General features: G+C 47.2%; 1 protein-coding gene across 1 annotated transcript in view; it reads left to right on the top strand.

Moving 5' to 3' along the window:
• Nucleotides 1–187: 187 nt before the first annotated feature.
• Nucleotides 188–15022, top strand: part of PTEN (phosphatase and tensin homolog) — a 47489-nt gene continuing 32654 nt past the window's right edge. The window contains exon 1 of the mRNA XM_086900010.1: nt 188–744. Within this exon, the coding sequence (XP_086756136.1) occupies nt 666–744 (79 nt within the window). The 5' untranslated portion in view covers nt 188–665. The remainder of the gene's footprint in view (nt 745–15022) is intronic.

Here is a 15022-nt window from a genome sequence, read left to right as displayed (position 1 = left end):
TCCCCCGCCCCCTCCGGGGGGCGAGGGGGGCCAGACGGGCGGAGAGGTACGGGCGGCGAGCGCAGTGCGATCCGGTCCCCGGTCCCCCCGGTCCGCCGCTTCTCCGCTTCTCCGGTGGCGGGGTGGGAGGGACTACTTTGTGTGTTGGCGGATGCGTCGCGTGGGCGTGGCGGCGCCGCCCGCCGTCCCTCTCGGAAGCCGCGGCCATGATGGGCGCCCCGCGCCGGCGAGCGCTGCGGGCCGGGGGATGAGCGCGGCCGTGCCGCCCTGAGGAGCCGCCGCCGGGAAGAGCCGAGGGAGCGACCGCCCGGCCCCCGGGGCGGGAAGCGGAGCGGGGCCGGGCCGGGGGCGCGCCCCGCGTCGCTGTCACCATTGCCGGGGCCCGGAGCGCCGCAGAGCTGCTCCCCCCGCCGCCGCCGCGCTCGCCCCAAACACGGCGGCGGCGGCGGCACCGCCCGCAGGGGCTCGGCGCGGCTCCCGACGCGCTCGGAGGAGGAGGAGGAGAAGGAGGAGGAGGAGGGAGCAGCAGCCGGTGCCGCCGCCGGGAGCCGGGCCCGCCCGGGGCTGAGCCGCCGGAGCATCAGCGCCCGGGGCCGCCCGGTGGTGCCTCGCGGCCGCCGCCCGGGCCCTGCGCGCTGCCCCGGAGCGGCCCCCGGCTGCCAGACATGACCGCCATCATCAAAGAGATCGTCAGCAGGAACAAAAGGCGATACCAGGAGGATGGCTTCGACCTGGACCTGACCTGTATCCTCCTCCCGCTCCTGCTCCCGCACGTCCCGCGATTGCATCAGACCCGCGCGGCGTTACCTAACGCGCTGCCCCGGGCCGCTCCGCCGCCGGGGCTCGCCCGGGCCGCCGCGCCCTCCCCCGCCGCCGCCGCCGCCTCGGCCGCCTTTTGTCCGGGCCCGGCAGATTAACGGGAGCTCCAGGATTAACGCCAGCGCTCCTTGCCGGCCGGCCCGCGGCCCCCCCCGAGCCGCCGAAGGGCAATGCCCCCCCCCTCCCCCCGGCCCTGGAGCCCCTGGCCGCTCCGGAGCAGCCGCTTATCTCCGGCTCTGTTGGCTTTTGGGCTCACGCACCAAATGCGCCCGACCCGCCGTGATTTGTGTCCGCAGCGCTTTATTTTTTATTTTTATTTTTAATTTTTAAATTTAGTAACTCGTCTTGAATTGCGATTATAATCATGGCAGGCCTGTGGCTTCCCTCGGGTTGCTTCAGTCGGAGCCTGTGTCCTCTGCCCTGATTTCCAGCCCTCCGCTAAGTCAGAGCTGTACCTTAGGATGCAGCAAGGCTCTCCATGACAAGAGATGGCAATCGCTCCTTCCAAATTAAAAAAAGCTAAAATACCAACCAAATCCCACCAGTCATCTTTTTTTTTTTTTTTACCGGTGAACTACACGAGGATGTGTCAAAAACGAGAGCGCACCGGGTCTCGTCGCGGTGGATTGTATAGAATATTTATTCTGGAATAAGTAATTAGCGTGCATTTACGGCTAATGAGGCAAAACCCTGTGTGCCGTTTTGGTGGCCTTTGGAACAAATGTGCTGGAACAGCGTCAGGCAGATGTTTAGCTTGGAATGCCCTGCAGGGTTCATGGTGGGTAGGGGCTCTGCTGTGGACAGGGCCTTGCTGCGTGGTGGGGAAAGATTGGTGCCGTGGGAAAGATTTTTGGGGTAAGAACTTTGCTTAGAAGTTATAAAAATGAATATTGACAGTAGTGCTCAGAGCTGGACTTCTCTCTCTGGAGAGATGTTTCTGTTCTGCAACAGGATTAGGTGGAAATATTGGGTTTTGGAGCAATTACATCCTGGTCTGAGCAAGTACTCTAAATAAATCCAGTTTTTGAGCAGGATCAAAGCTGATAAAAGCTGCTGCTGGTACAGAGCTCTTGCTTTTGCACTGAGCCTTGGCCTAAAATTTTGGTGGCTTTAAAACAACTTGAAAGGTTCTGGACTTTAGCAAGCAGCTGCTTAGCTTTTAATTAAGAACTCAGCAGGTCTGGTTCATTATTCCTGCATTATGTTGGTGATAAAAATACTTTTAGGCCTGGATTTTTAGGTGTTTGCACTTGGTGATTTTGTTGGCTGTTGGCATTATGGAAAGAGTTAAGTGGTGACTAAGCCAAAAGATTTTTGCCTTCACAGTTGAAGAGTTTGGTGTTTCAGGTATCTTTGCCCAGATGTGCACTTGGTAGAGAGAGATATTTTGGCCCAAACACATCTTTTTAACTGGTCATATGCTCCCAGCAACGAAATTAGTGAATGTTGAACCTCAACTTCCTTGCTCAAGATTTCCTAATGATGTGTCAAATGGAACTGATTGCTTATTTTTAATTTTTATCCTTAGAATTTTGTGGTAAAGAACCAGGCCATTACACTGGGCTTATGCTGGCGTTTCTAAAAGGAGCAGCTGGCTGCAGTTCTGCCATGAAATTTATGGAAAAGATGGTATGGTTTATAAATGATAGAAAAAAATATCATAGGAAGAGGTGGATTTTTTTGTAGCTGCACATTTTGAACAGATAAGTAATGAATGAAGACTTCTGCCTGTGCAGTGCCATGGCTTTGCTTGAAGACTGATGTTGCCGCAGAAGCGAAAGTTAAATTTTTTTAATCACTTTGTGCAGGCTTCTTTTTGCAGGGCTCCGATGGAAATGTTGCTTGCCATTCCTGGTAGCTGGGAAATAACCTATTTATTCCTTACACACATGGCCATGGATTTATCTCTCCAACCATGTGGTATTAAGGGGAAAAAAGAGAAAATGTGGAGGCCAAGTGTGCTGTTGAGCAAGGCATGGCAGGAGGACCAGCTGTTAGAGATGCCTGGTTAGTTCAGGGTAGCTGCCTCTGTCCAGCTAAAAGGGAGAGACAGCCAGGAGTTGGGCAGCCCAATGATTTGGACACTTGGCTGGGATATGGGAAATTGAGTTCTGTCTTCCTCCTGTAGCTCCAGAACCCTCAGCAGCTGGTGCTCTCCTGGGCTTTGGGAGCTCGAGAGTGAAAGGAATTGCAGTGAATGCAGGTGGGGTGCCTGTGTTCTGTGCTCTGCCCTTTCTCCTAGCCTTCTCTGAAGGAAGCTTCCTGTCTTGGTGTCTCCTGTGGCCAGAGACTTCTGGGTATGTATATTATCCAAAGGCCTTGCAGGAGCTCCTAGGTGCTGCAGGCTGGGTGAGGTGATGAAGTGCCAGAATCCTTGGCTGGGCTGTGTCAGATCCTTTTAAAAGTGATCTTGTATGTGCATTACAGGACATTGTGCTTGGAACTCTCAGTTCCTGAGGAGTTGGTTAAGAATCCTTGTGTGTGTAGTGTGGGATTTCAGCAAAGGGAGATAGCATCTTCCCAAAATCTGTGCAGAGTATGAAAACAGGCCTGTGTGTCTTTAAAAACCACACTGCTACTGCTTTTCATCTAATCAGATGTTCTCTCTGAGCAGTCTTTATGCACATCTTGGAAAAAAATATTATGAACTTAGAAGAAAGGGTTTTAAAAATCAGATATTTCTTCCTGATTTATTTGGGTTTCTAATTAATTTCTGCAGTACTTGATACTTTTTGGTGCACATGGATGAGAAGGAAAGTTTGAATTCGCTTCTTTCATCTCTGATGGTTGCATTTCTTGATGCTGCAAGCACCAGAATGTTTTCTGAGGCACTCTGTGGGTAATTTCTGAAATTGTGCAGCTTGGTAATGCCCTGATTAGTGCAGGGAACAGCAGAGAGAAAACAATTCCATGCAGCAGTGTGTGGATTGCCTGTGCCTTAAGAGCTCTGTGTGTAACTGAGTTTAGCATGTGAGAAAAAAATCGTGTAACTGCTTCTTGTGCCCGTCCTAGCTCGGGTTAAACTTTGTCTCGTGTCCCCAGGCCTTCTGATAGGGGTGAAAATGGGCAGCTAAGCTGAGCCCAGGGCTTGACTGAAGCATGTGGAGCTCGTGACCTACATAGTGGTACAAACTGCAGCAACATTCAGGCGAGATGAGATGTTGGGTGCAGTTAACACGTCTCACACGTCGTTTGTCTCGTGGAATGAAAGGCAGGGAACGCTGAAATTGCAGGAGGAAGCTGCTTAGAATCTCTTACTGCTTTATGCTATTTGCAGTCCTAAAGCTCTTTGCATTTTTAATGAAATTTTAAATTATGGGACTTGACTCAAAATGGCTCAGCTTCCAGGAAAAAAAAAAAGTGAATTAGTGGCATGAAGTCCATACCGTGTTTAAAAATAGAGCCTGAGCTGGAAATGCCATTTGTTTAGAAGACTTGGTCTCATTTTAAAAATGAAGTTTGTTAGAGGTTTTGTAACAAGTTTGTCTTGCACACAAGCACAGGGAGGGTTTAGCAGAAACTAGAAGAGACCAACTAGCAATGCATTTTATTGGTGGGAAAATATTTCTTTGTTCTGAAGTAAACCATGTTACTTAGCAGCGTTTAGAGCCCGACAGACTCATTTTGCTTCTGGAGCCTGGGATGATGTTGGGTTTTGGACAAGATTAGTGCCAGTTTTGCTCTGAATTCATCCCAGAAGTCTGTTTGCATAGACAGCACTCCAGCATCCCTGCTGGCTGGGGACTCATCTGAGTTTCAGTTCCTTGCTTGTTACAGGATGTGTTTGATTCCAGGAAGATTGCTCTTTCTGCACTTAGCAAGGATGAAGGGTTTTGACCTATCCAGATGGAGAAAGCAAGGTGGTGATTGCTGCAAATGTGTTTCTGCATTTTCTCTTCTGGGCTTAGACATGGCCAGGTCGTTTACTGTTCCTCACAGCCCAGCAAACCCCAAACCCTGTGGCATACTGCCATAGTTGTGTGGATAGGGGTGTTGGGCAGCTGAAGCCTTCAAACCCCACACTCCAGCAGGTGCTGTGTGGTGCAATCCCACCCAGGGTCACCCAGCCCCTTCCTGCCCTGCTTTTTCACTGCTTTTATTCAGAAAGGGACTTAGAGGAGGCCCTCACAAATTACAGCACTTGCTTAAGCATAGTGCAGGATTCTTAGGGAAATGCTTCAGCTTGGATCATCAGAAATCATCAGTGTATGTGGAGACTGTTTGCACAAGCTGAACTCAAATTAAAAAATACCTGTCTGTGCACACTTTTAAATGGACAGAAGCTGCTGAAGTGGTGGCTGTGTGTTCTTCTCAAGGTGGGCAGAGAAATGAGTGGACCTTGTATAGTATTTCTTACATGGTGACCTCTTAAAAAAAGCCCAGCCAAAGTGATGAATGATTGGAGCCTGCTTTTAAGCTCAGTTAATTGTGTGAAGTCCTCAGAACATCCAGAGCTTTGCTGTTGAATGTGAAGAGGGTAATGCTGAATCAAGTGCCAGCTTTGCTAGGACCAGCACTGGGTCTGAGTGTTCCTTTATTAAGGAAAAATCCAAGTTTCCTCTTGCTTACACTAAGACTGATGAGTTGTTGGCACTTGAGGAGTTGTTTGGTGGGGTTTGCTTGGTGAGGACAGTTCTGTCACTGTTGAGGACTTGTGAAAATCCCACCCCACGTTTACTCTGTGTGGTTGGCTGGCCAGCACCAGCACTGGGTCCAGCTGGAGTCTTGGAGGGTGGTGAATTTTGGAAATGCATCTTTCTAGGAATCTCTGCTAGTCAGGAAGGCCTTTCTGTCCACGGGATCATTCCATCTGCCTTCCTCTGACCTGGGAGAGGATGTAGCTGTGAGTGTGGAGCTTATGCAACACTGGAACTGCTGTTGCTGCTGCAGTATAATGCATGCACACAGATTAGTTGGCTCTTGATGACTGCTAGGCTGGGGCTGACAGATTTCTTTAGGACAAAATTCCTGTTGCTACCCAGTGCTACACTTAAGATGCCAAGAAGAACTTGCTTGTCTTACCAAAGTGTTGTGGAGCCTGGTGTCTGCTGTAGAGACAGTGAGTATTGATGTATTAAAATACTGTGTAGAGGAGCACAGAATTGTCTTAATTTTCTCCCAGAAGAGAGGTGTCTGTATTTTCCATTCTCTTCCTTGTCCTTGGTTTGGACACCCAAGTCCTCTTTGGTGTGGAAGCAATTGATATCATTTATTCAGTAATAATATGGCTGAAAGGGTGTTGTGTTAAAACCCCTCTGTGCTAAAAAGCATAAAGCCAAAACTAAACTTCAGGGAGTACAAATACAAAGTTGAAATTTTATATGTAAAGCTTCTGTCTACCAAGTTTTTTCTGGTTGTGAATTGCTGAATAGTTCCTTAAATGAAATTATATTTTTGATGGATTAATGTTGTTGCCATATTAATGTTGCATAAGCTGACAAATTATAGCCTGTTACCTTAGCCAGAGTCTTCCTCTATAACAGGTTTAAGCAGGAAAATGGTTGTTATATAATGATTTAAAGGACAATTGTTGTGTTCAGACAAACTGGAAGAGAAGGGAGGGAATAGGCAGCCGAGCTGTCAAATCCCTTAATTACATTAGAGGCCAAAGATACTGTCATTCCTCATAACTAACTCCCTTCCAAAGCCCAGCTCCTTTCTAGTTTGGAGCAACTCAGAGCTCTGTGTGATTTTTATTCATTTGCTGTACCTGATACAGGGTGGATGTTGAAGATTAATTTATTGCACAGCTTTTTCAGGGGGGAAAATTTGATATAGCCTGGAGTTGTGTATCCAGTAATTCCTGGATATGCCCTCTGCCTCATCTTAAATCCTAGGGGAGGTGTGGGCTCCTCTGATTTGGCACTTGGGTGAAGATTTTCTGGGATTAAAGCTGTGGAAGTTTGTGCTTTCCTGGGAGTTACTGGAATGGTGATTTCTGTGCTCTAAGAAGGGAATTGATTTGGAAATGTACGGCCCTGTAGAGCAGGATGTCTTCTGAAACATGGATTATTTGTGGCTGGTTGACTCTGCTTTGGGTTCTGTTAGTTTTTAGATGTGTCTTAGGCCCAGGTTGATATTTCAGATGTAAACAAATCCTTGTTCCAGTTTCTAATTCAAGCCAGCATCCTCTTTGCTCCTGTCGTCATCCGCCTTGTTTGCTGTCTTGCCTGTGAGGCCCTGGGATAAAAAAAAAATAAAAAAAGGCATTTTTGTAGAATGGAAGTAAATAATTGTGCAATTAGGCCCTGTATCATGCTGCATAAATCTAGGTTATCTTAATAACGATTCTTAGGCAATGTAGCTCAAGTGGTGGCTCTGTGATTCAAATGGTAATTGACTGTGCAGCTAAAAAAATTAAACTCAACTGCTCTGTGTTTGGGATGATGACTATTGCAAAAGCTGGCATTGTTCCCTTTAAAGATGAACTCCCAGCTCCACAGCCCCAGCGTGCAGCAGTGCAGAAAAACTGCTTAATATCCAGTTTTTTGTAGTGAAGTGCTTAAGAAATGTCTTTATAAACTTAATTCTGCCTTTGTGGAGCTGCAGTATAATAGCTTTTAATTGCATGATTAATTTTCTTAGAGGCCTCTGCTTAATTCATTGCACTGCCTGGGTATATATTGGGCTACAACTGAGGATTTGTGTATCTTCTGTTCTTTCATTTCTTGTGTGGGTGAGTTAGAGAAGTAATGTCCCTTTTTTTATGTTAGCATTTAGAGGAGGGAAACACCAGATCTCGTTTGGATAAAATTATCTACTTGGGGCTTACTGTTTGAGGAATGGTTTATTAGAATGGTCTTGTGTCTAGTTTGGCCACTCACCTTTATCTTCTTTTGATTAAGGTTTGATAAATCCATACAAAGTCTACTTTTTGTAATTTCTGTTCTATGAAGGTTTTTAGTCTGCTGTATTTGTCCTCCAGACCGATAGCTATTTTAAATTCCCTTGTCTCTGAAAGTTTTGGATGTTCTTTCAGGCTTGCAAAAAGTTGAGTCTGAGCCATTTTTCACTTCCTGTCAGTAAATATCAAAGTAGTGACTCTTCTGTGCTGGCTTCTCTTTACTGAATAAAATTCCTGTGTTTTTCTGGGGGTGTTTGAGGTTAGGACATGCTTAAGTACACAGTGGTGGTTCAGGGAGATCCTGCAAAGTGGGGTGGTGTGCTGGAAACACACGGTGACAGCTCATAGCTCTGATTGAAAGAGCTCATGCTGAGTTGGGTTGGTGGTTAAAACAGGTCAGTTTGGCACTTAAAAACTCAAATTGAGATGTGGCAGTCCAGCTCCTCACAGCACTGGTTCCTGTGCTCAGTCCCTGTCTCACCTCATGTGCACACCTGGATGTGGCACCAGATGCTCTGGTTTGGGTGACAGGAGGGGGATCAGTTACACATTGGATCTGATGATCCCAGAGGATTTTCCAGCCTCAGTGATCCTGGGATTCTGCTCCATTGTCCTTGGGCCACCATATGTGGTTGCAGCTTGTTGGGATGCCGGGCTGGCTATGGAAAGATGGGGTGTGGCCTCTTCCACAGTGTCAGCAGAAATAAAAGAACCTCCTTTACTGGACCTCTGCATCTTTCCCTCTGGAAATCTGTTGGGATTGTAGGTCTGGATTTGGGGTTGAGTTAGGAACTGGAGGCCCAAACTCTGCCATCACAGCTGAAGAGTTCTGTCAAACCTGGCATCAATAGTACAGAGTCTGATGCATCATTTGTTATGTTCCCATTTGCTCTTAGCTCTTTCTGAATGGAAAGAGCAGCTTTTCTGTGTCCTTTAATATAGTCAGCTATTTTAGAGGGGTTTCATGAGTTGGAAGGGATTCACAAGGATCATCAAAGTCCAGCTCCTGGCTTTGCACAGGACACCCCAGCAATCCCACCCTGTGTCTAAGAGTGTTGTCCAAACACTTCTTGCAGCTCTACACAGGAGCTCGTGTTACCTTTACTATCTGCATGCTTTTGTATCTATATTTATGATTCCAGACCATTTTGAAATGGAAGTAGCAGGTGCCTTTTTCTCAGCCTTTGTCAGTACAAGCTGTTCTCCAGAGCAGCCCATCATCTTTCATGCCTTTGTTACCATTTTTTCTATTTGTGCTGTGAGGACTGTGGGGTTTTTTCCCCAGTCTTAACGTGACCCCATTAGCTGTTCAGCAAAGCCTCTGTATGGCTGAGAGTTCCTGGACACATTTCCTACACCTCACAGATGAAGGTAGGGACTCTTGCTCTGGGATGACCTCCAAAATGCAATACAGTAAGCAGGTCCAGAAGTGAGTTGTGGGTGTGGACAACCTGACATATCCTCTTGAGGTGGCTTCTGATTTATTTCTTTATGCTGTGGGAATTTGAGGTCCCCTCCAGACCTGCTGTCAGCCCCACGGCCTCGTGTGGACAGGTTTGCCTGCCGGATGTTGCAGTTATCCCTTATCCAGGTTGTTGCATTTAAATTGCAGGCTGAAAGCTTAAAAAAACTAAAGAATGGGGGAAAAAAGAGTCCTTGTTGGAATATGGAACATCAAGGGGTTAAATACATTTTTTCTAAATGATAAAATGTTTCAGCCACATCTGAGTTGGTCCCTTTGCTTGTTCTTCAAGGCACAGATGGTAGAGTTGACAAGTGCAGCTGGCTGGCTACAAGGAATCCTCCTTTGCTCTGAAGAACTTTCTTCCTGTTCATTTCCTCCATACTTCCTGATGATCCAGGCTCATAGAAAAATACTAAACTTATTTTGCATTTCATGCTGGCTAGTGGAAATGCTGCCTGTTAAATAAAGAAAGCAGTCATGGCTACAGCTTAAACAGCATGTATGTCAGGGAAGTATTCTAGATTTGTCTGGGTATATTTTCCTATGTCATTTTCTTTTTTGTTGTTGGGATGCTGTCAAGCAAATGGCACTAATAAGAGCTTGGCCATTTGTCAGGGCTCTTAAATCTGTTTGAGGATGGAGTGTGGACACTTCTTGTAACACTCCCCCCGTAGCTCCAGGCTGTCAAGCTGTTGAACAGTTAGAACAGTACTGTTTTTTTTCTCTCTTGCTGTTGCTCTGTGGACTTGTTTAAGCTGGAGTTAAAGGGCTGGAGGTCACCAGGCGAACGTTTCGTCGCTGGCAGGCCCAGCTGCGCCGCCAGACCGCCTCACACGGCTCCTGCAGCCAGAGTTCCTGAAAACTGCAGGCAAATTCAGACAACAAAGCAACTTTGAGAGACTTCAAAGCCACGCTGTGCCTCTGCTCCCGGGCTTTGCTGTCAAACGGGACTTGGCAGTGACAGCTTGGCCACCCCGCGCTGGTGGCTGGGTCCCCTCGCAGGCAGGAGGGTGAGGGGTGACACGGAGCAGAGCTGGCAGCAGATGAGGAGTGGGCTGGTGGGGAGCAGATTAAAGCAAGGCCAAACCTCCCCTGCCTGAACTGGAAGTGAAAATTAGCATTCCTGGCAGTCGAGAAGCTTTTTTTCAGGCTGTAGATTCCCTGATTTAAGTCTGTTCTTTGTTAAATGAAGCTCCTGTTTGGGAGCTGGAAGCTGAGGGTTGGGAGAAATGGGCTGTTGTTGTTTTACGTGCAGGTGTCGGGTTCAGGGTGTACAGTAAGGTTTTTAGCCCCAGAGTGCAACTTGAACAGCCCCATCATTCACAGCTTCAGGAGCACTCAGCTTCTTTGAAATTTCTGTTCTAAAGAAAGATGAAATGTAATGCTTGGTAGGTCTTCCTGAAGCCTTTGATTCACAGAATCCCAAAATGGTTTGGGCTGGAAGGAACCTGAAAGCTCATCCAGTTCCACCCCCTGCCATAGGCAAGGAGATATTCCATGCTGTCATGTCTCTCCAAGCCCTCTCCATCCTGATCTTGAACATTCCAGGAATCCAGGGGTATCCCACAGCTTCTCTGGGCAGCCTTTGCCAGGGTCTCCCCACCTTCCTAGGGAAGGATTTCTTCCCAATATCCAATATAAACCTACTGTCTATCAGTGGGAAGCCATTCCCCCTTCTCCTTTTGTTCCAGGCCCTAATAAAAAAGATTTGTAAGATTGCAAAGGGCTATGAGTTTTAAAGTTCTTTTTAATTTGTGTTTTGATGTAAAACCTGTCTCAATGTTTGGTTTAAAAAGTAAATTCTGTGTGTAAATTCTGAAGCACTGCGTGCTCTGGCCTGTCTGTAAAGTAGGAGATGAGGTCACTTGTTCTTTGTTTTCCTGTTGTAGCCACCTTAATGAGTGGAGTGAGGATCAGGGGTTAAATACTTGGAAATACAGGATTTCATAAAATCACTCAGACATTCTAATGATGTTATAGTTACTAATTGACAATGTTGATCATTGTAGAAAAAGCTGCAGCTGTTGGTTTTTGCAGCTTCCTTGTGACTGTTTAAGAATTAAGAATTGGTAAATATTTTGCTATGCTTTTTTGGCCACCTTCCATTATTAGGAAAAAGTCTGAATTTGTGAGCAAAATCACTTACAGGACCAGCATGAGTAATTTACTTTTATATCTCCATGTATGTAAAGAATTGCAAGTGTATACTGCATATTCTTTAATTTGGTCTTGGCATAATGTGAATATATAGACAGCTATTTTTGAAAGTGATTATAACAGCTGATTTGCATAATGATCCAGGATTTTTTCTCATAGCAACTGGAAAGACTGTCATCTTCAGCAATGTGGGAATGATTTCAGGCTTTAAGGAGAATGTTTTGTTCAATCTGTGAGCAGCATTATAGCAAAGGCATTTCTGAAGTGGCACATGGGTTATTTGCATTGGTCTGGTTTCAGTACTGACAAAGCATCATTGTAGCATTGGGTGATTTAGCAGATAATTGGCTGCTGTGATTTTAAGGTTCCTTGGGCACAGCACAGTGTTGTCTTGGCTCCTTTGGAAATGGAGTTCTGTAGTTGGTGATAAGAACTTGAGTGGAGAGCAGTGTTCTGGTGTTCTGCCTGTGTATCATGAGGCACCACAGTACAGAAAAGATGTAAAACTGCCAGAGAGTGACCAAGGGAGGGACATGGGGATGGGGAAGGGCCTGGAGTGGCTGCATGAGAAGCAGCTGGGAGCACTGGATTTGTTCAGCTGGAGGAGACTGAGCTCAGAGCTCACCAGGGGCTGCAGCTCTGCTCTCTGTGACAGGGACAGGACGCAGGGAAGGGCTGGAGCTGTGCCAGACCAGGCTCAGGCTGGAGATCAGGGACAGGTCCTTCCCCCAGAGGGTGCTGGCACTGCCCAGGCTCCCCAGGGAATGGGCCTGAGGCTGCCAGAGCTCCAGGAGCGTTTGGACAGCGCTGCCAGGGATGCACAGGCTGGGATTGCTGGGGGGTCTGGGCAGGGCTGGAAGCTGGGCTGGATGATCCTTGGGGATCTCTTCCAGCTGAGGATATTTGTGGTTCTACAATCATGAGTCTCTCCATGGTATTTTTTTATTTTTTTAATTATCAGCACTAAACTAAAATCGCAGCTTCCATGTTTACAACACTGAGGAAGTAGTGAGTACTTTCAAAACTGTTAGAACTGTTTCTGGGAATGAGTATCTTCGGAAAGAGCTACTTTGACAAAATGTGGGATTTATTTTATGCTGTTTAGAAAGCCCATTTCAAATCCTTGTAGATCCTTGTGGGTTCCTTCCAACTCAGCATATCCTATGATCCTATGAAATTTTGGTAGTTACACCACTGTGGTTGACTTTGTTTTTGCATATGTTGAACAGCCTCAGTAAATGACTGAGGCTTTTTCCATTTTTGTTTTCCTGTCTTAAAAAAAAAAAAAAAAAAAAAAAGTTTGGAATTGATAATGAGCTTGTTGCACGTTTTAAATGATCAGTTCTCCCAGATTTCTAAAATTAGTAGTATGATTACCAATTTCATGATGACTCAGAGTTCTTCCTTTGAATGGAAGCCCAGCTTCCCAAGCTCTTGTGTACAAAATCTCATCTCGGTAGTGAGTATCTTAATTTCAGCTTTGGAAATCAATGTTAAATGAAGTGAGGTGTGAAAAGGGGTGTCTGTGAGCTGTTGAGCGTGGCTGGTGAGAGCAGAGCTTGCTAAAGGAGGTGCTCAGTGGATAGTTGCTCCTGAACTGGTCTTTGCAGTCATCACGGGCTGTCCCCTGTCCCTGCAGAGGGGTTTCATTTCCCAGCATGGAAATAAAAACAGGCTGGGAGGGATGCAGGAACAACTATCCCCTTTGCAGGCCTTGGGGTATCTTTTCACAGGATGGGTGGAAGAAGTTGGCTTTATGACAGCTTTTCCATTTAAGTGATGAAGCTTCTATTTCTGCTCAGAGATTTAATTCATCTGTGCAAACAGCAGCTTCCATACTGTTCTTCCATCTTACTGCTCCCTAAAGCAAATGCATTCTTTAGTCGTTGAAACAACCACAGGAGCTTCAAAGCAACACGTCAAGGCTGCCAGAGCTCCAGGAGCATTTGGACAATGCTCTCAGGATGCACAGGCTGGGATTGTTGGGGTGTTTGTGCAGGGCCAGGAGATGGACTGGGTGATCCCTGTGGGTCCCTGCCAGCTCAGGATATTTGTTGGTTCCATCTCTTCTCCATGCTGTCAGGAGCACGTGTTGAAAAGACCCCAGATTCTCTTTCTCAGCAGTAAGAATGGGTTGTCATTACTGCTCTGTGCTTTCCACGGGAGCAGATGCAGCCTGGTGCCTGGAAGGGCGTCGCTGGGGCCGTGTCCTTTGGCACCAGCCCTGTGCAGACACCAGGGTGAGTCAGCAGTGGCTGTGAGCTGCATTCCAGTCTAATGCTTTGAGATAATCACTGAGGTGCTTCAGGACGATTATATTTAGGTGGGGGAGACATTGGCTTGCCTATTTAAGAAAATAATCATGTTTTTCTTAAAACAACCCTTCATCCCCATTCAGCTCACTGTTGGATATTTAATTTTGAGCAACACTTGAGGTTTTTGTGCTGTCACGTTGCAAAGCCCCAGAGCACAGTAAACACTTTTAGTGAATCAGTGTCACAGACTCACAGAATAGTTGGGGTTGGAAGGGACCTCTGGAGACCATCCAATCTAACTCCCTCTCCAGGCAGGGTCACCTGAAGCAGGTGACACAGGAGCACTTCCAGGTGGGCTTGGAACGTCTCCAGAGAGACCCAACGCCCTCCCAGGGCAGCTGTTCCAGTGCTGTGTTATCCTCCAGGGAGGTTCTTCCTCATGTCAGAGTGGCCTCAGTAAATGGATTCATATTTCCCCTCCACACACCCCGTTTGATTTCTTTACTCGCATATTGGGGAACACCTTTTGCAATTCCCACTTCTGGTTAAAAAGTAAAGACAGTTGTAGTGGTCACAGAATCATGGAATGATTTAAGGGACTTTAAGCTCATTCAGTGCCATGCCATGCCGTGGAATTCCACCATCCCAGGCTGCTCCAAGCCCTGTCCAGCCTGGCCTGGGACACTGCCAGGGATGATGCATGGATCAGCTTAAGCATTCCCAGTGATTCCTGGTTGTCAAGGTGGTGATCAGTCAGAGGCTGGACTCCTGATCCTAGAGGGCTTTCCCAGCCTGCTGGATCCCTGAGCCAGTCCTGCAGCAGTTTGGAAGCAGGAATGGCTGTGAGCTGTGCCCTCACCCTCGTGCATCGCCCTTGAGCAAAGGAGTGGAGCAGAGAGAGCCGGGAGCCAAGCGGGAATCGCGATTCCAACAGCCTGGGAGCGCCCCGGTTATTTTGGAACTTTTTATCTCCCTGTGCCTGCGTGTTCGGAGGCTTTGGTGTTTGGAGCAGTGTGTGAGCAGGCTGGGAACGCTGCTGTTAAGATGTTCTGTTCCCTTGGCTCGGGGGGTGTGTCTGCCTCAATCCCATCTTGCACCAGCTGGGAATCCTGGAAAGTATCTCCTGTCTCAGCCCCTCGGAGAGGAGAAGCATCTGAGCATCAACCACAGGCTGCAGTGCCTGAAAAAATGTAGGAAAGCTCTTGATTGCAAATAGAAATGTGAACAAGTCACAATTTGGTGAAGTTTGGGCATCTGCCCCATGGGTGATAGTGTAACTGAAACTGAGTTTTGTTTTGATGTGTCAAAATTATTTTCCCTCTGTTGCCAGCACCAGGGCTCATCTTCTACACAAACTGCTGTGGAGAGCAGACTGATGGACTGGATTATTTTGCTGTGATGATTTATAGCTTGTGTAGCCCCACTGCTCAGAGCAGGATGCAAGAGGATGGGCTCTGGAGGATAAATGCTGGAACTGGGAAT

The sequence above is a fragment of the Cyanistes caeruleus genome, chromosome 8, assembly GCF_971803275.1.
Source record: "Cyanistes caeruleus chromosome 8, bCyaCae1.hap1.1, whole genome shotgun sequence".
Lineage (NCBI taxonomy): Eukaryota > Metazoa > Chordata > Aves > Passeriformes > Paridae > Cyanistes > Cyanistes caeruleus.
This window is presented reverse-complemented; position numbering and strand designations above follow the sequence as displayed.